Consider the following 20,935-nt stretch of genomic DNA (forward strand, 5'->3'; position numbering starts at 1 on the left):
GATTTTTGGGGGGTGGGGGAGCAGGTAATTTTTTTTTTGCACCCCTGCGCCCTCCCCTAGATACACCTACGCCAATGGTTGTGTATGAAAACCCTGTAAGCACTGCAAACCCCATCCAACCCAGGTGTCTAGCAATACCCAATATAAAAAGGTAGATTAAATCAGGGACGAAATGTACATTACTTTTGTGGTCACAAACCTAGAGTACATTTAATAAATAGCAAATTATTACATAATACAAATTGTAGAATAGGGATTGTCATTTGTATAGGACTTAAAATATTATAGAAAAGAATCCGAATGTATGATGCATGTCTTCATTTTGGTCATTGTGTATCAAAGAATTTTTGAATTATTGTGATACTTTAAATTCTATATTAATTGATTGCAGTAATTGCTATATTGATAATCATCCCCTAGAAATTTTGAGAAAATGGTACTTAATGTACTCTCGCAAATAAGCGCCCCGTTTGAATAAGCGCCCCTCTCGAATAACTGCCCATCCTAATGGGAAAATTCCCTTAAGCGCCCCGTTTGAATAAGTGCCCCCTTCTAATTTGAATAAGTGCCCCTAATAATATCATAAGATTTTCTTTTTAGCAAGTAAATAATCCAATCAATCCTGAGACTGTGGTTGTTGGCATAATTGAGCTACAGAGTGGAAACACATTCTTCTTAGGTCAATATCAAAATGAGGATATTTCTCTTGGACAGATGAGAGCTCCGATCCCTGGACAGACAGTATATTTCCAACTCTTTTTACATATTTGTCTGCCTAGTCCTACTCCTCTTTTTCTTTTCCGAAAATTTGCACCTTTAGCACATTCTCATCTTAGTTTCCAAATAAAAAATACAATGATCCTGCCATCCTGCTAACCTCAATCGGCCGATGGCCAACAAGCTAACCACCAATTGCATCTGCTATTTTGCTGTTATGTAAATTATTCACGCATTCTCTGGACGATTATCTTTTCCGCCTAACCACCATTCATAATGTCCTTGTATAATCTTTTTTCATTCAAAAGTGCCTCTTGAATTTAATAATTTCCCATAAGAACCCTTCGATTTTCATCTATTTCCATAAGCACCCCCTCAATTTGCACTCTGTTTTCATAAGCGCCCCATTTAAATAAGCGTCCTGTTTGAATAAGCGCCTCTCAGAAAGTGCAAAAAATATTTTAAGCGCCCGGACGCACAATCAACTAAAATCATAGCTTTTAATTTGTTTCTGAAAAAAATGTTGAATACTGATTATGAGTCAGTATAGAATCAGTTAATCAGTTGTATTGTTTGTTCATGAGGTTGAGTCATTAAAGTTGCTTCTTTGTGGGCTAAAGACATTTAAACATCAAGCCTGCAATTGTATTTCTGTTGAAATTGTATTCATTCACTGCTCTCTATGTTGGATTAACGTTGTTGCGATCAGACCCGTATTAGAGTGGGTTTCTGTGCTTCGGCCAAACACCTTCTGACAATCTGCCAATTTAGGGTACTATTTTTAGACCGTCAGCAAGCCTAACACGTTGGACATGATGTTCGTTGATCTATTCGAAAGTGCTTGGGAAAGCAATGACATATTTACAGCCTTGCAGATAGAAAGATATGTAAGAACGACGTTTATGCTTAGTGATATAGCAATATTTTTATAGAACTACACTGGCAGTGTTTCATTTACCATATATACTGTATGTACATAAGGTTTTGGTTCTCGAGCTTGAGAGATGAAACGATATGCGATGATACAATATATCATTTATTGATGATAAAACCAAACTTCAGCCTAACAGAAATGCACACTACCAACAACTACAAATGGTTTACAAGTCTATAGAGTTAAAACTCCTTTTTTCGGTACAACATAGTACAATTTTGACAAGATAGTAATAAGTGAGACACATTTCAGGGTGGATCCAGAAATGTCCAAAGGTTGGGGGGAGGGGGGTGGACTGAAAGTGGGGACCAATTGAGACAACACTACCCCAGGGGGTCCGGGGCATTCCCCCGCATATATTTTGTTTTCTAGAGGTCCAAAAATAACCTCTGAGGCGTTTGGGGCGGTCAATTATTTCTTTTTCTTTCTTTCTTTTCTTTTTTTCATTTCTACATTCCAAAATTTCTGCCCACCCCCTAAATCCGCCTCTGCATTAAAAAAAAAATTAATAAAAGCAAAAAACACAGAGTTGAAGGTCAAATGCTGTACAATTTCTAATTGACTCCTACTGTATATTATTATGTGTTTGTGGCCTGTGCTTTGAGAAAGCCACACAACTATTAATAAGGCACCCGCTACCCTGATAGTAACCCAGTGGAATATTCATTAGAATAAACAAATAATATTTTCGGGATTATATGTATAAAACGGATTTCCACTCAGGGTGGATATTTCAAACTTATGTAACAAAAAAAAAATCGGCTTAAATCAGAAATGTGATACTGTAATGTATGTTTGAGCTTGGTTTTTATCTTTTTGCAAGCTTTTATATAAGTTTTGTTTAATAATAGGGCCTACTACTATAGTAGTAGTAGTAGTAGTGTAGAAATAATAATGATGATGACGACGATAATGATGGTGATAATGATAATATAGTAATAATATTGAAAAATTAAGAAAATTGTGTAAAAAGCGACAAAGAAATTTGTAATTTGTCCAATAATCATAATTATTTTTGTAGTTAAAGCTGAGTAAGCTATAGTTAGGCCTGTCCTGGGTTACCTAAATCTATGTTTGCAGAAAATCCCTAATAAAAAGATCATGAGAAATTTGTTGGCGCTTCATTTTGACTATTATGGTGATGTGATAATGATCTATTTCCATCTATTTCCTCAATTTTTTTTCACCTCAGCCCCAACCAAAGGTGGGGCTGAGGTGGTTGCGGACTCACGGCTTTAAAGTATGTAAAGTAAATACATAAAAGACAGTGTTTTGAAGTTTTATTTTTTATGATATATCACACATATTAATTAGATATGGTTGCTGAAAATCCCTTGATAAATTTATTTTCACATAGACCTATATAAAATGGTGATAGTGGTGATGATGATGAATTTTACTATATAAAGGTGTCATTTCCGGCTATCTAGAGATACTATTTCCTCAAAATGTTCGTGCCTCAGCTCCAACCATGCCGTGGCGGGGCTGAGGTTGGTCAATCCTCTTATATCTGTGAAAATCTGTCCCTGGGCCACGTCTCTTTCGAATTCCTGGATCCGCCACTTTTGAGTTATAATTATTGTTAGTCCTATTAATATTATTTATGATGGTTTAATACAAATTTCAGTTTATACCCTCAAAACAGTCCTAAAACGTCAATGCGCTACCTCCTGGATCCCGCTGGCGTGGGGGGAGGGGGTTACAGTCCCGCCCGAACTCACCCCTGCTTGTTCTACGTACCTCACAAGACGGCTGAGGTAAAACTGGCAATGACACTCATATAATGAAGTTTATCATCATCACATCATCATGACCTTTTATGATGTGATTTTCGGCAATCATAGAGAGAGATCTAATTAGTCTCTGTATTGTACCATAGAAAAAAATTATTGTTTTTTATTACTTTACCTACTTTGTGAGCCGAAAATCAATCTTATATGTGGGCAGAAATAAATACTGGTATCTTGCTCATAAGATAAGATGAACTGTCTGCTCTGGCTGAACAGCGCTCTCGTTAAACCCTGGGTCATTTATGCAGTTCATTTCAAAAATGTTCATATTCTTTACTTCTGAAATTACATTGCAAAGTGAAAAGTGAGAGGACTACTCCCTCCCCCACTCCTTTAAAAATATGATAGGGAGGGGGGGGCGTGTCCACTCGTCCCCAATGATCTGAGCCTCATACCCAGACAACTTGGGCCTAACTATAGGTCTAGGCTTTAACTATTAGGTCTACAGTAATTATAATGATTGGACAAATTACAAATTTCGTGTTTAGCACAGTTTTTTTCACTTTTTTATATTACTAATACTGTATTCCATATTAAACAAAACTTTATAACATTCTCTATCTCAAAAGACCTGGCCTGGGATGTGGATTTAAGACAACTAGTATTTTAACGCGTGTATTGCATTGCTCTCTCTAGCTAATACAAATTCTTTTCTGGGATCAGATAAAATGAATAAAACAAAATACTAACACTGTGTACTGGGGTAGTGGGCAGTGCCGGATTAACCATTAGGCAAATAAGGCACAAGCCTTGTGGGCCAGGCGAAAATGATGGGCCATCAAAAGTTGGGTGGGAGGGCACAACAGTTTCAGAATAGGTACGGTATATAAGTGAGAAGCACATAACGTTGATTTGCATTAAATTTTTAAAATTTAGTGGCAAAACGGGGGAGGGGAACGTTCCCCCGTGTCATCCCTACTCCTACTGGATCCGCCTCTGGTTGTTAATAGGCCTATGCACAAATGAGTCCACTTTTTGAAAAATGGGTCCAGATTTCTCTTAGCTTGTTGTGTAAAATGGGTAACTTTAAAGAAAATGGGTCCAGATTACTGTATTCGTATTTTGCGAATGGATCACCTTTTAATAAAAATGTGTCCACATTATTCATATTTTCGTGTAAAATGGGTCCAGATTATTTGAATTTACGCATAAAGTGGATCCACCCTGATATTTCCCCACACAGTTTGAAAATGCCTGTCTGTCAGAGAACCTGGCGGTAATCGGAAGACTATCAAGGCTACTAAGTTTGTTTCATAAAAGTACTAGCCCGCCCTCTGGAATTAACTCAAAGCAAATAACACGTTCGTCACCTGGGATTTTCCAGATTTGTTCGTGGAACACTTGTTTGAGCTTTCTTTTGCTGTTTTGTCGATTATAATTAGCATTATACACCGTTGAAATGGCAAATAAGCCTTTGGAGGAGTTAAAATCTGATTACCTCAATTGTCAGATATGTATGGAGGACTGCGTAGACCCAAAATTATTGCAGTGTCTTCATTTTTTCTGTGCAGAATGCCTTGAAAAGTGGAAGCGAAATAAGCGTATCGAATGCCCAACGTGTAGAGAGGTCACCCAGTTGAGAAATGGTAAAATATCGAGCCTGAAGTCGATGTTTTTCGTGACCAGTATGATTGAGTCAATTAAGTCTAAGCTAGGAGGAGGTGGAGACTCGGTTGCTTCGGGAAGAAAGAAAAAATATACTGACGTGCGATGCGAGGACCACGGTGAGCGTTTAAACTTTTACTGCAAGAAATGCAAGAAGCCAGTGTGCCGAGATTGTGTAACTTTAGATCATCCCCGGCCTTGGCACGTATGTGAGAATCTCCGTGAAGCTGCAGAAAAAGCTAGAAAAGATATAGAGCAAGGAATTGGAAAGGTGGTGACAATTCAAGAACAGCTGACATTGGCAGAGAATGAGCTTAAGGAAGTAGAAGAGAATGTCAACTCATCAACAGAAATTGCACAGGTTGAGCTGAAGAAGGTGAATGATGAGATGATGGAAGCCATCCAGAGTAAGCATGATGACATCTTGGAAAAAATTCAAGATCTTGCCAACACTGAGAAGCAAACCATCTCTGAAAAACATTCAGAGATTGCAGCGAGTAACGAATCATTGTCAAAGTTGACAGCATATCTAACTAACCTGCAGCTAAATGGTGAAGATTATGATCTCGCTCGCAGCCATGGTGATATTTTGAAGATAACTAAAGAGGTGACATCAGCAGTTCATATCCCAAGTGCTCCGGATGACCCTTGCCATAAATTCAAGCCAAACACAGTGTGCGTTGAGAGGGTGCAAGGGGAATTCATGACTTTGGGGTTAGTTGTAGATCAGAAAACTGAAACCCCAGGTGAGAGTATTGTTGCTTTAAATTGTCTTATTCCATTAATTATCATCATTCTTCTCTCCATTATCGTTGTTTGCCTGTGCTGGTTTAGTAGTTTTTATATTTCAATCACAGGATTGCAGGTTTTGTCATGCAATAAAGGTTGGGACTGAGTTCAGCCATCCTCCAATTTTAGGCTGTAAAAAGCAGAGCAAAATACTGCCACTTCTGCCACAAAAATCTGGCAGGGATGAGGGAACCACCCTCCAGTTATGCCATGACCGAGCTTCAGAGACCTGCTGGGCAATTACAGCATAAAAATTATGGGAAAAGGGCTTCCAACATGCAATAAATGGCAGGTCTTTAGGCTTTCACCCTCTAATTATATTATAAGACAATGCTCTGTGCTTCCATTCTCCATCATGCAATAAATGGCAGTGATGCTAAGTTCTGCTGTAGAAGTAAGAGATGAGTGCTGCCCTCAGGCACATAAAAAGCAGGACAGTGAGATTATTAGCCTAATGAAAGAAGTTTACATAATATTAGGTTCTGACCCAGAGTTTGCACATAGAGAATGCCTTTCGTAAGCAATATAATGTAATTCAAATTTGGATAAGATATAAAATATATTTTTGAACAGTGGTTCAAGTATTTTATGACTAATGTTTTCAACATTAAATTTTCTTTTAAAAATATAAAGAGATAAAATCAGGAATGTTGCTGCTTTAAGTTAGTTTCCTGTTATTCTCTCTACTGATAGATGTGAAAATAGAAGTACGTGGACCATCCCAAATGCCGAAAGAACAACAGAAGTTCCTGATCAGTACTATTCGTGAGTCTTACACCCTAGAAGTCGAAGAGCAACCCCATGCCACGTCGGAGACATACAGACAAATCATGGCCGGTAATCCTGGAGAATCTTTGAATTTCAAACGAGCCAACTATATTGGACATAAGATGGACAACAAGTATGGACAGTTTTGGACATGCGTTATTGGTGACTTCACCTGTAGGTACCCATTCAGTGAAAATCTGGCAGAAATTTTTACTGTCAATGACAGTGAAAAGATCCTAGTGTACAAGAAGCCAACAGGAAGTGGGTTGATAAATCTTGCAACATTCGAACCTAAGGTGTTGATGAGTAGTGGGGATGATGGATTCGACACAAGAGTCTGTCAGCTTGTCAAACGTATCATCAAAAATTGTACCACCGGTGATGAGCTCTGTAGTCTTTTGCGAATGAAGTTGATTCAGTCATTCTTTGGCAAGTGGAATGTGATATTTGCATGCAACTTTCAAGTTGATGATTCCTTTCTAGAAAGTTTGAGCATTTTCCTGTGTTTGAAAATTGCTGATGAAAAATTGTTCATATTCAAAATGAAAAATTAATGAGCATTTGAATTTGTTTGGTCTGCTTTTCTGAAAATGCGCCGCTGTGAAAATCACGCAATCTCTTAAACATCAGCTCTTCTTCAAAAACTTCGACTGATTTCACAACAAAAACCATAACTCAAAAACTAGGTTTGACTCCGCTCAGTGCATTAGCATAGGACTTTGGCGATGTAAACATCTTTAATACCCATTCAGCCAAATTTTGATGACATCATCTTTGGTGACTAATTTGGTGTATTAAAGACCCCTCTAATTAAAGACCACTTTTTTTAAATTATTCAAATTAGAGACCAAAGCTGCTAAGACCATGGAAACCCCGGTTCAAAAAATGATACACAGTAGCTATACTGTTATGTAAACTGTTAAATAAGTTGCAAGCATAAGTCATACTAATTTACTAATTACAATTAAATATATAAATAAGTGAAGTTAAAAAAAATTAAGTTTATTATATAAGTGTAGTTTAATTTTGAAATGCACTGTCGCACTAAGTATGTGATGAAAATATATAAAAGAAACTACAGTACTGTATTTTAGTATATATAAAATATATGAAAGTAAAAAAAAAAAAACAAGATTATTAGTACATATCTATATATAAAAAAACATTATAGGCGAAGTAGGCTAAATATGTAAGTAATCAAGCTAGAAATTATTAAGCGATTAAAATAGCTTAAGGCCTTGGCACCACTGTGGACATTTCTGGAGTGACAATCAAACTTAACAATGGCCAGTCAGAGCATTGCTAAGAATATGTGCTTGTCTCACAATTGTGTGTCCCGCAAATGCACATGTTTACGTAGGGATCTTCGCAACAATATTCAAGGGGCAGCGCTAAGCCGAAAGGTTCATAGAAAGGAAACATCCTACACTAACCTTTCTGACATTAGCGCCCCCATCTCGTACCCCTTTTACACTGCCAAGGTGAGAATAAGCCTGTGTTAATTCCAGAATGATACCGGATGCATTTCCATGTACATAGAACGAAAAAGTCCTGGTTGATCCCGATTTCCGCCCATTTTACACCGGCAACGAATGCGGGTTGAAATACATCTCTCAGATTTGTTGCGATATGGTGATCATCACTTCGCTAAAGTTCCTTGTCGTGACAAAGCCGCAATTAGTGTAATTATTGAAGCAATGTATTCGCAATTGCATTTCCATTTACATCAAAGGAAAAAGTCCGGGTTGATCTCGAGTTGCTCCCATTTTACACAGGCAACGAACACAGGTTCAAATACCGCCCTCAGTTTTGTTATGATATGGTGATCATCACTTTGCTCGAGTTCTCGTCGTGACAAAGCCGCAATTAGTGTAATTATTGAAGCAATGTATCCACAGATTTTTTTTTTATATTGAAAATTAAATCAGCAGTTTTTTATCAAGTCTGTGTGAGCACAGGAGGTTTAATTTGATAAGTGTCTTGGTCTAGCCTGTTGCTAGCAAAGTACAGTATAGATCTACCTGACCAGGGCTGCGGTATACGCCAGGTAAGACCTAAATCCGGAATCCAATTCACTACACTACATCAGAACTTGGGAGTTTCTAGCCCGGGTGTTGTAAAATTCTTGGTTGTGTCTGGAGTTTTGATTGCAATGTAAAAGGGGTAGGTCTATCTGACCATAGGCACTCGAATGCAACGCAAACCAACTCCCACATACTTCGGCAAAAAGTCCTGCATCTGCCCCGTCCCATCTTGGATTGGATTGGATTTATTCGGTGTGTAAACACCAAGGATAGCCCACGAAAGTCTAGAAGACTTATTTCCAGTGGGGTCCTTCTGGTGGTGATTGGGCAGTACACCAAAAGACATTCCCCTACTCTTTTCCGAAGAGTGTACTGCGTTCTTTAACGTGCACATGGACCATAAATGCACACGGGACCAATGGCTTAAATGTCTCATCCGAAAGACGGTGCGCTATTATAACTTGTATTTTAGCCCTCCAGCTGAAATACAAGGAGAGGCAGCGATGGGAATTGAACCGGGGACCTAGAGATCTCCGCGGTTCAGCGCACACACAGTGGCTACCACCAGATTAGCATGCACATAGCAGCAAAACTGGGTGGGCCTATGCACATCCATCCAGCAATGTTAGTGGGGCAGCCAACCATTCTGTAGGCCCTACCAGTAATTTTCCAAAAATTTTTGAATTTTACGAAACAACAGACCAACCTTGGGCAGGCATGACTAGTTTGCTGTTGTTTATGTTGTCGTGGTTGGTGATTTTGAAGGAAGGTCTGAAGGTATTATTAAGTGAAAGTATAATTATTTTTAAAAACCCAGTAAATGATGTTCCATCCAAACCAGGCGTCTGTAGCAGTGCCAAATATACAAAACTAGGTAAAATCAAGAAGATAGATTTGTCTGTGTGGTCATCTAGAGTACATTTAATAAACATTAGCAAATTATTACAAACAAAAATTGTAGAATAGGGAATGTTATTTGTATATTGCAATGCGCATGTCTTTCTATTGGTCATTGTTATCAAACAATTTTGAATTACTTGTAGTGCATTCATCCTATATTAAAGGATTAATTGCTATATTAATAATCGGCACCTAGAAATTTAAGAAAATGGTATTTGGTATGATTTGTACAGTACAATCAACTAATACCCTATTCAGACTACACTCTGTTGCAATCGGTTGTGATGTAATCGGTGGTAATCCAAAACTGATTACTCCCGATCGCAATCAACGAATGCATTCAGACAACACAAACAAACTTTACATTCTAGAGCCTAGGCCTCCGGTGGCTAGGCCTATGTTGACTGACCTCAGCCAAACAGTGCCTGTGGAATTAGTTGTGATTCATTGCAATCGGATTCCGTGGTAATCGGGTAATCATAACAGGTAACAATTGCGATATCGACTACTATTGGTGAGCTTTCACACATGATTTTACTGTGCGATTGGGAGTCGCAATTGTTACAACCGATCGCAATGCGATGCTAGTACAGTATATAAGATCATTGCTTTTAATTTGTTTCTCAAAAATCTTTTTGTAATGCTGATTGTGAGTCAGTATAAAATTAGTTAATCATTTGTATTGTTTGTTTATGAGGTTATTGAAATCATTAAAGTTGCTCCTTTGTGGGCTAAAGGCATTTAAACCGCAATCATATTTGTTGAAATTGTAACCGTTCAGGACTCCATCTTTGATTAACTGCGATCAGACCCGTATTAGAGTGGGTTTCTGTGGTTCGGCCAAACACCTTCTGACAATCTCTGCCAATTTAGAGTACTATTTTTACTACTAAAAAAGTGTTACAAAACCACATTTTTTTAACGTGCCTGTTAATTTGAAATGAGATACATGTTGCAGTCGTTCTTTAATCTGTTCGATAGTGTGTGGTAGAGCAACAACATATTCACAGCTTTGCAGCTTGTTTGATATAGAAAGATATGAATGCATGTTTAGTGATATAGCAACAATAGGTCAACATGTTTTTTTGGCAATATACTGTATTTTATTTACCGAATATACGTGAGGTTTGTTTCCGAGCGCGAGAGTTTGAAACGGTATGATACAAATTATTTTTCGATAAAAACCAAACTTCAGCCTATGGCTGTTCTGCCTTCAATCCGTCAACTTTATTATTACAGAGATGCAGTATTGAAGCTCGTTCTGTAATACAGTGCCTCAGTAAGACAAAAAGAGCCCTCAAATGCACAATTCTCATGCCCATGTGCGAGACTGCTTTTCAACGCCCAACCAAACATACTTTTTCCACTCTCAACATAAGTGGCACTGGTACACATTACCCTGTGAGCTTTGGCATTTTCAGAAACTTCTATATATTATACAAGGCAACTAATTTTTCTAGGAAATAAATATGCTGTAGGCATATGTACAACATACAGTAGTACAATATTTTAAATAGAGACAGCATTGGGAAAGGGATTGATATTGTGCCTTTTCCTTGTGGTTATAAAGCGCACGCCAAAAATCAAAATTGATGCAGCATGTAATGCAGTACTGAAGCCTAACATATGAGCATGACAAAATAAAATGCATCTTGGAGTGTAGAAACACAGTGGTCAAAGGATTTAAATTACAACAGACTACAGTACTGTATGTCTTGTTGAATGCAACTTGAAAAGTTTTTTTTTTTTAATCAAATTTTATGAATGAATATTAATAAAGTGATATGACTACAACACAAAGATTTAACCAAACTGTTTTCCTTGTAAAAAATCAATTGTTTAATAGCTTATTCTTAGATACAGATGAAATAAATTGAGCTAATTTCTTCCAATGCTTTATATTGCATGGCTCAACATAATTTCATCACGTTTGACAGCATTACAACAATACTCACTACAATTCCAAGAAAAGTAATGAAAATACCGCCTCCTATTGACGGTTAGCATCTTTATAATACAATGCAGCTAGACCAAGAAATTAAAAGCCAAAACAATGTACATTTAATATGCTGACAGCACATACAGACGAGGCGCGGCCGGGCCGATTATTATTTTGGAATCTTGAGTAGAGTAGCGTACATTCTTTTAAGTGCCTAACTTATCTCATTTAATTATTACTAACTGCGTGCTTGGTATTTAAAAACAAGGGAATTAAAATGTGTCAAGTAAATAATAGTTGGAATCAAAATTAATGATTCTTTAACAATATTAAACATTGAAATAAATATGAACAAATTTAAGTGTTGATTCACAACAATGAAAGCGTAGTGCCGAACGCGAGATTCTGTCCTTCACGCCACCGAAATAAGAGTATTCTTATAGAAGATTTTGCACTATCTAAAGAATTAAAGAAACAAAAATCACTGCACCCCACCCCTTTCCATTTTTTGTTTATAGATCTTTTTGCACTTTCAAATGTTTGTTGATCAGACTGGTATGCCAGCATACTTAAAATACAGTTAAGGCTTTTTGTGTAGTAAGTGTGATGTTACATGGATATACTCTAAATTGACAATCTTAAATAGAATGTTCCATCTTGTACTCTACATTTACAAGTATACTCAACATTGTATTAACATTCACCAACATATGAAAATGTAATGGCAAGTTTAGTATCACTTTTTCCAGGATATAGAGCAAAATATACATGTCTACATTCCACTTTCCCTCAAATCTTAAAGACAAAAAAAATGTGATGTGCTGATATTTGGATATAACATGACATGGGCACATCACACAAATTTGTCACATAAAATTTGAGTGTGGACTGAGCGTAAATGAATTGAATAAAACGAACCAGCTGGTTCAATTGATGGTGGTGTACTTAATTTATGCCCCTACTCTGAATTAGATTGTACAAATCCAGCTGTTACAATTGACGGTTACAGTAAACGACATTTAAGCCCCCTACTCTGAATTACATTCTACAATACCACCTCCGTAGATATGGTAACCTACAGTATGAAAATCTACTAAATTCTTACAATAGATATATTGTTGAATTACACAATAATTTGACCAGTGTTCCTGGAATTCTTTTATTTTGAAATAAAAAAAAATCCACTCAAATAAATTGGATATGAACAATGGCAAAAACAAAACAAAAAACGGTTGAATATATTGAAAAATCAGTATTGGATACTTTTAGTAGGATAATGAAAGTCTTAAACATATTACCTGAGTTTTAAATTCATACATAGTCAATTTTGAGAGTGGACCTTAACCACAGAGTTCCAATGTCAAAATTCCTAATTGGTTTAACTAATAAATATATGACTACCTTCAGAATTTCATTACATACCACTAATGATTTTTATTGATAATTATTTAAAATTATTGAGGAACAATTGATATACAGTATCTGAATAAAATTAATGTCAGTGGTAATAGTATTGTATCGTTATATTAACAAATATATTAACAAAGAGGGAGACCACAAAACCCAGAGCAGGCCACATATACAAACTATCATTACTGACCATGTATTTTCTGATAGGCAAGATACATTAAAATTAATAGAAAGTTGAAACCGTATCTGAAAAAATTTAGTACAGTTAAACTCGCCGAAGTCGACTTCGCCTAACTTGAATAATTTCTAAGTCAAAATTGTTTTACATGCCAAACTGTTGTTATTTCCATTAATTAACAATCTCTGTAAGTCAAATTTTATCTAAGTCAAAACAAACTTATTTTATATGGCAAACTGTTGTGTTTTCCATTAATTAACAGTAAATTTTATCTAAGTCAAAACAATTTTTCAATGGCATTTTGGATTCGACTTTGGCAAGTTCAACTGTATTTGAAAACTTTTTGTTTGCAATCTGCATGTCATGTTTAACATGCAGATTGGTTTTACTCCTGTGCAGCAATTAAAGTCTGCTTGCTTGCAAGTAAACAGCTTCGTCAATCGCCACGAATAACTGGAAAACTATTTACTTGTGTGTGCAGCAGGCTCAAGAAATACACAGATAATGTAACCACATTCAAACTTTGCATTTCGGGTTTGGATCATTACAGATACCTCAAGTAAATGAATTACTATCCAATGGCCAAGTCCCAATAAAAGCAGATGTATTATATAAACAAACAAGTTGGATGCAAATAAAAAAAAGATTTCATTGCAAAATTGCACAAACTGCAGAAATATCAGACTTACTGTACAGCAACAGCGTAGATCTATGTTAACATACATTAATGTTTCTATTATAAAATGAAAGAACAAAGGTGTTAGGGTACCTAACCTCCATTATCCAGGACTTGCCAGCTGACTATCATAAATAATTATAACACAGAAAACTAATAGAACTTGCAAAAGTCTGGAGTTAATATTGAAAAAATGAACACATTGCAAAGGACAATATGCACTTCACTTGCATTACTTTATGCATTGTTTACAGGTTGTTCTGGAAAATTATTGAATATGAATATATTATGTAACTAGAATACCATAATTATGGAATTTCGTTATGTGAAACACCCTTCATTAGCAAGCTATATCATAGATGTTAAATAATAATTTTAAAAATGTACTTTCCTTAATTGCAATTGTGCTTAACACTACCATATTTTAAAAAAGTTATATAGGCTATCTTATACTGTATTTATTTTGGACAGGGGTGTAGAGGATACCCACATCTTGCATTTGGCTCTCGGTTCATGGTGTTCGCTTGGCACCCTGCTGACCATTTTGTTTACTTATGTGTGCTGAATATATCGTAACTACAGAATAGGTATTAACAGGCATAAACTAGGATTTTATTCTCCATTTCCAGTAGAAGAATTTCTGAAGCTAATACAGTATATAGGTGTACAGTAGTGGCATGGATTGAGAAAAAAAACATATAGGTAATCACTGAACTGACAACTTCTAGAACTTACCTACATCAAATTTCACATGAACTAAAGTAAATAAGTTTAAAAAACAACCAGGGAAAAGCATGCTATAATTATGAAAGTGTGTTATCTACAACTTAGCAAAGAGTAATGCTCTGTCCACACTATCCAACTGTGACGAATAACTGTGAATTATCATGATGATGTCACATCACACCCATATATGGGCAAATGACAGGTATTTTTCACATTAAACTGCATAGTGTGAACACAGCTTCAGAACAACAGCTCAAATTAGCAATAGAAAAGTATTACAAGTAAATCTGTGAATTACCCATATATGGGCATGATGTCACATCACACCCATATAGGGACAAACCACATGTATATGTCACATTAAACTAGATAGTGTAAACATATCTTAAGAACAAAAGCTCAAATTAGCAATACCAAACTATTACCAGTAAATACTAATTTATATATAAGTATTTCTGCATCAATAAAAGAAATATAAATTAAAATTATTCATAAAATGCTTTAAATTTTCAAAAAATTGGTAACTATTTATTTCCCACTTTTCACTATTCTATTTGTAATCTCCTGTTCAGCATGGTTTAAATATTAATTTCTGATTCAAATGCTACGGCGACAATGCATTAGCTCGGTCCAGTTCTTTTCAAGCTGTCAAAATATTCTTGTTGAGACTGCGCTAGTATTGACGCAACTATTGCGTCTTCTGTATCCCATGCTAAATACCCTGTAAAAAAACACAAATGAAAAGTGCCGTGACTTAATAGAAAATAAAAAAAACAATGGTACTTCATGATTGAAAAACGTATGAAATATTAATTGTGGGTTAAATGATTCGCCACTTACCAAAATCTCCTGGTGATATGTTTTGCATTTGATTCTCGGGTGCCTGAGCACCTTCGCTTGTACTTGGGGCCGCACATAGTCTGGAGCACGCTAGTGAGGAAAGCGATGATTCACTACTACTGGCAGTATCTGCAACAAGAATGACATGGGATTATTTTTACAGCCTACAGGTCATTACCTACCAATTAAAGTCTTAGTTGCTTGTGGGAAATGTAATGCAAAGTAGTAACACTTTGAAGACCAGCATTTGTGGTAGTATCTATGTGTGCTGAGATCATTCGTTTAAATTCCACTACCTTGCATTGCAACTGAGCCGCTAGTGCTAGCCAACGGACTTCTAGGCGGTGACCCTGCATGTTTTGTCTGGTCGTGGTAACTGGTTGAACAACTAGGGTCTGAAGATGTTCCAGATCTATGCCGTGGTGATAGTCCCCCTCTGTGGTGGCTCTCTTCCGCCATGTCCCGACGATGGGGCGGATCAACAGGGGCTGAACTACAAGTAGCACTGGCAGTGCTCGACTGCAAGTTAAAAACAAAGACAAACACTTAATTTATTATCAATTTTATACTTCATTCCCAAACAACTGTAATTACTGGAATTTTGAATGTAAAAAAAAAAAAAAAAAAAAAATTTAATGTATACATGGGAACCAAAAGGCGTATGGCTAGCAACATCTTGGAAAGCCCATTGACCAATAATGGATTCCATGGTTGTATTTATTCGACTATACTTAGATTGGAAAAATTGTGAACAGTTATCGTACTGTGTTTTTTGTTGCTCTTTTTTCATTGTCCTTAAGCCACTGTAGGTAGGATTCACGTGCGACCTGTTCCTCGATGGCCTCCGACGTTGCTTCCCAGTCAGTGGCAGCGACTTTGTCCTCCAGCATTGTCTGCTCGATAGCAGTATTTTCTGACATTTTTATTGCATCTTTCATCAGGGTACGATCGGCCAACTACAAGAAGAAAAAAATATGAATTGTTAAAAATAAACGTGACAAATTTGATTGGTTGGTTTTCATAAATAATGGATTCGATTGGTCAGTGCTTATTAAAATGACTGGTTTGATTGGTTGATATTTATACGACTGACTTGACTCACCCCAGGTTTAAAAGACGGCAGTCCAAGTCCGACTCCTATCGTAGCCTTGTAAGGGTCCACCATTGAGTTGTAATGAATGTTTCGATGGTAACTAACACGTATAGGTGCATTTCCTGTTACATTTATTCCATGAAATGTATTAATTGGCTCTGTAAAAAGACAGTAAAAAAGATAATTTAAACTGTACTTAGTTGTACAATAAGTGGAGAGTCCAAGGGATCTGAATTTGTTTACTTTAAAATACAGAAGTACAGTAGTCGGCAATACAATCTTTTAAATTTTCAATGATTTTTCTTATAGACTTCAAAGTTAAAATTTGAGATTTTGCCACCACAAGTTCAAAGTCATTATTCTTTGATATTGTTTGCCTGAAAACATAAAACAACAATCATTGTATAAACTTTAATCAAGTTTTAGTTTATACTAGAGTAATTTTTTTCTCAAAGGGAACATTTAAGGCGTTCAGGTTTAGTGCTAAAACTAGCAATGTAGCATTACAGAATATACATGTAAAAACAAGTACAGTATAAAGATGTATATAATAATTTATTTAATATTATGACAATACAGTAAGCAAAATTATCTCATATCACTTATATATACCTAAACTGTACACAAAGACTTCTATGTTTCTATTATACATCTCAGACATAGCTTGCATTTCAACATGGTTTCCATGGCAATCATTTAGTCTCTTTCTATTAATATAAGTTGTAAAATCCTCAGTGACAAACTGTGAGAAATAATCAGCATTTTTCATCTGCAAAAGAAAAACAAATAATATAAGCATGGGGTAATACAAAAGAGCAATTTTTATCACTTATCTGAGAATGACGTTGATGAATAATAATGAGATCAACTTATGCCAGAACCCGAGATAGGCATAGATGGACCTTCAAGGCCAAAGGTGGCAATGTGCATAATCTTGCTTCAATACACAATCAGTAAGTGGAGTAATCTTATGTACAATGTACGATTTGAAGACCTAAACAGCTAGTGATGCTCAATAAAATATAATAGATGGCTTTTATGTCTATATATTATCAACTTTAGAGCATAATATGTATTTTAATTATAAAACATACAGTAATACCTCTGCTGAGTACAAATGTTTTTTTTTCCCTTATAAAAACACCCATCATACAAAATAATACAAACATAGCAAATGGTGACAGTTTTGTATTAGAAAAGGAGACACTTTAAAATTAATATGAGCACGATATGCAATGCCCCTAAATAAAAGATATCAATAAGGTCAATTGAACTAATTATCAATTCAAATATAATGAATTACTACAAAATAGCACATGATGAAACTGTGAGGTGAAATGACAATTACATACATTTTGCTATGAAAGAGCAAAGTAATTGAGCACATGTCTAATTTGTAGTTGTAATGTATCTGCCTCTGAAGAGCATATTTCTTTACATTATATAAAGTGAACTAATAGTATAATGCATATTCTCTCTGCTATTGCAGAGACTAATGCGCATGCTACTACACCTACCATATAGTCCATGCAATGCTGTCTAACGATTGAATGCCATTCCTGATCACCATAAACTTGGTCAGCTAAGAATAAAAAAGTATTCTTATATAATAACAACTTAGACATGTTCAGAATATCGGCTTATTTAATAAGCAGATTTTCAGAAGTAAGATTGACAAAATCATATATGAGGCTTGCCAATCCAAAACCAGTGTCACTAAATTTTAAATTGAGTAATTAGCATAAATTTCTATAGTAAAATACATTTTGGAAATGCCATTGTTGTAGAAAATCAATTAAAGTTTAGATTCAGAATTGATTAGTCCTTATAAAAACTTGCAGGTACAATAAGTCAGTTTAAATAAAATGTTAATAATACAATAAAGAAACAGGTACAGAATATTTACAACACAAAAGAAATATTATTATAGATTAAGCAACAGAAATAATAATTTTATATGAACAGTATTATCAAGGAATTCCATAGTAAATGAATAACTACTGTAAATATATAATACAAATCAAGAACCATGAAGAAAATCATATAATATTATAACATATGTAAATGATTGACGTAGTTTATATGAGTTTAAATTTTATGAAAAAATAATTATTGTAAACTGTTTTCAAATATTTTTGAATGTTTTTGAGTGACTTTATATTTCATTGTATTTTTAATCTCCCTGTTATTGGCACTTATGCTGTTGGGTGAAATGAAATAAAATAAACCGAATATTGGATAAATGTAGGTTAGATGTACATCAAATGCTTCCAAGCTATAAAACTATAATAGTAACAACAATAAAATAATAATGAAATACGCTTTCACAACAGATACAAGATCATAAACGGAGAATAATACAATATTCAATGATAAAACCATTAGTATGGTAAAAAATTAAAATTACTCTGGACACTGTTTCTTAGCTTCATAAACAAGATTTCAGTAAAATAACATTGCCATTTTGATGGGAGTATAGATAGTGAAATAAAAGCCTACTAAACACATTCTACCCACAAATGGTATTCTTACAGTCAAAAACAACATATGGTTTTCACTTTGGTGCTTATGATAATTTTATACCGCCATGTTTATATTAACACCATGATTTTGATAAAGGAAATACTTACCAACAACCCTGAAGAGACAACCACCATCAGGAACCATCTTCTTGATAATGAGACCTCGTCTTTGCTGCACTAACTTCTCAAACCTCACTTCCAACTATAATAAGCCACAAACAAAAGAATATCAAAAATATAAGTATGTACGTGTAGATCACTTCTCAAAGAGATACTGTAGGAGACAATTAATAATTTCAATTACCCCCACCCCTCCCTTTCTGCTTTAAATTTATTAATTCCAATACAAATTAATAATTCACTATTAAATTCCCTGAAGATGGCCAATAAATTGTTCTTTAATATAAAAATACAATAAATTGTTCTTTAATATAAAAATAATCCAGTTCACCAAAATCATGACAACCCAGTATGCCAAATCTTGCAGTCACCGTCGTACAAAAATACAGCACACTGTTCTTTTGAAAAAATGATGGGTGGGGTCAGGGAGGCGCCGTATTTATATTTAAAAGGCAAAATACGGTACTGGAAAACAACAATGCTGTAGGAAAACACACTTGAAGGCATTTTTATGCTGAAACCCCGACTGACGCTCAAGTCGGCTCCTTGATTACGAGGACATGTTGGACCCCCATCAGCAAATTTCTGGAACTACCGGTGGCACGTGTGTATAATTGATGATTGTTAATTTTTATTTCCTTTATTTATTATTCCTCTACATACTTTATATATATATGCCTGACATTTTATCTGATAGGCCTATTTAATCAATTTTCTGCTAATAGCTGAATTGTGATTTAAGTTTGATTGACAGAATAACACAGAAAGAATATTAAACTACAATACAGTATTAAATATAAAGCTGCAATTTATTATACGAATACTGCAGTGATCGCATCGAGTTGGAATGGCTTCTAAATTCTCAACGTTGGCAATTCTGGCCGGCCTTGACATTCCACTAGCACTACCATTTCGTACAGATGTAGTCATGGTAAGAGAATTCTCCATCGTGAATTTTATGCTGTTTTTAATGTTTCACTGCTATGTTTTAGTTTTAATTGATTTCGACAAACTGGGTTTTGGCACACTGGGATTCACGGTTCCTGAGTTGGCAAACTGGGTTTCGGCAACGTGGACTCAGCAATCTGGTAGATCATCAAACTTTGTTTCTGCAACCTGGCCTGGAGATCCATCCAATTTGCCTCATGGTCCAACCATATTGATTGGTAACGTCTCAGGGACAGGGATGCTGAATGCCAATTTCATATTCTGGATGGGAAATAAAGAACATACTGTAACTTCAATTATATTCATACCTCATCGAACTCTTGCTCTGAGCAGGAAGACAGATCATATTCATCCTCACTATTTCTTTCCTCATATCCTAAGCTAGCTTCTGCATCCCTTTGTTCATTTTCTTCTTCCAATCTGCTACTGCTGCTGTTTGTGCTTGTCCTTGCCCCTCCCACTACATGTTCACGATGAGGGGATGACCTGTGGCGTGCCCTTTTCGCACTCTGTGGTCGATTTGTTCTTTCATAACTTTCATAGTTTTCTCGAAACGCTAATCTACTTTCATTTAAAGAGTGCCGTTCCTCCCTAGAATTACTGGATAACCACCGTGGAGGCGAATTCCTACACTTCGGGCGAGCTCCTCCACTTGACCTGTGTTCACTACTTGAATTATGTTGAGAGTGTGAGTGGTGGTTCTCTCCTTGTTTTGAGTCCTTTTTCTCTTTCGACGTATTTTTCTTAGGTAAAATCGTCATGTTGTATCAATTATTATATATATCCCAGGAGCACATATATTCAGGTAACTGAAAACACTAATATGACGGCAAACTAATGCCACAAACAGTAAGCAGTGAACGCAGATTGAAAAGATAGATCAAAACATTAGTGCAAAATGGCGCATGAAGCATTGTGGGAGCGATGAGAGAATGGACGTAAAAATTAAACGGACT

General features: G+C 35.7%; 2 protein-coding genes across 2 annotated transcripts; one reads left to right on the top strand and one right to left on the bottom strand.

Annotated features, from left to right (window-relative positions):
* Window positions 1-4,780: 4,780 nt before the first annotated feature.
* LOC117103937 (tripartite motif-containing protein 2-like) lies at window positions 4,781-7,732 on the top strand. The gene is made up of 2 exons (XM_033244596.1): window positions 4,781-5,792; window positions 6,529-7,732. The coding sequence occupies exons 1-2, from the start codon at window positions 4,841-4,843 to the stop codon at window positions 7,155-7,157; spliced, it is 1,581 nt and encodes a 526-aa protein (XP_033100487.1). The 5' UTR covers window positions 4,781-4,840; the 3' UTR covers window positions 7,158-7,732.
* Window positions 7,733-12,875: 5,143 nt separating this feature from the next.
* Window positions 12,876-20,917, bottom strand: LOC117103931 (OTU domain-containing protein 5-like). The gene is made up of 9 exons (XM_033244585.1): window positions 20,288-20,917; window positions 19,020-19,113; window positions 17,907-17,971; window positions 17,002-17,158; window positions 16,399-16,547; window positions 16,061-16,252; window positions 15,593-15,815; window positions 15,297-15,425; window positions 12,876-15,177 (listed from the first exon to the last, which is right to left on the bottom strand). Exons 1-9 carry the CDS (start codon window positions 20,738-20,740, stop codon window positions 15,077-15,079), a joined length of 1,563 nt encoding a protein of 520 aa, XP_033100476.1. The 5' UTR covers window positions 20,741-20,917; the 3' UTR covers window positions 12,876-15,076.
* Between the last annotated feature and the right edge of the window lie 18 nt (window positions 20,918-20,935).

Source organism: Anneissia japonica, unplaced genomic scaffold, assembly GCF_011630105.1.
Source record: "Anneissia japonica isolate Jap-2015-1 unplaced genomic scaffold, ASM1163010v1 scaffold1810_len1271414_cov176, whole genome shotgun sequence".
NCBI classification, from domain to species: Eukaryota; Metazoa; Echinodermata; class Crinoidea; order Comatulida; family Comatulidae; genus Anneissia; species Anneissia japonica.

Bases quoted from the DNA above. Each gene is read 5' to 3' on its own strand.
- LOC117103937 (XM_033244596.1), top strand. From the start codon at position 4,841: ATGGCAAATAAGCCTTTGGAGGAGTTAAAATCTGATTACCTCAATTGT. The intron at 5,793-6,528 runs GTGAGAGTATTG...CTCTACTGATAG, and splicing joins TCAGAAAACTGAAACCCCAG to ATGTGAAAATAGAAGTACGT.
- LOC117103931 (XM_033244585.1), bottom strand. From the start codon at position 20,740: ATGACGATTTTACCTAAGAAAAATACGTCGAAAGAGAAAAAGGACTCA. The intron at 15,816-16,060 runs GTACGATAACTG...TTTAACTTGCAG, and splicing joins AAAGAGCAACAAAAAACACA to TCGAGCACTGCCAGTGCTAC. The intron at 15,178-15,296 runs GTAAGTGGCGAA...GTTTTTTTACAG, and splicing joins CATATCACCAGGAGATTTTG to GGTATTTAGCATGGGATACA.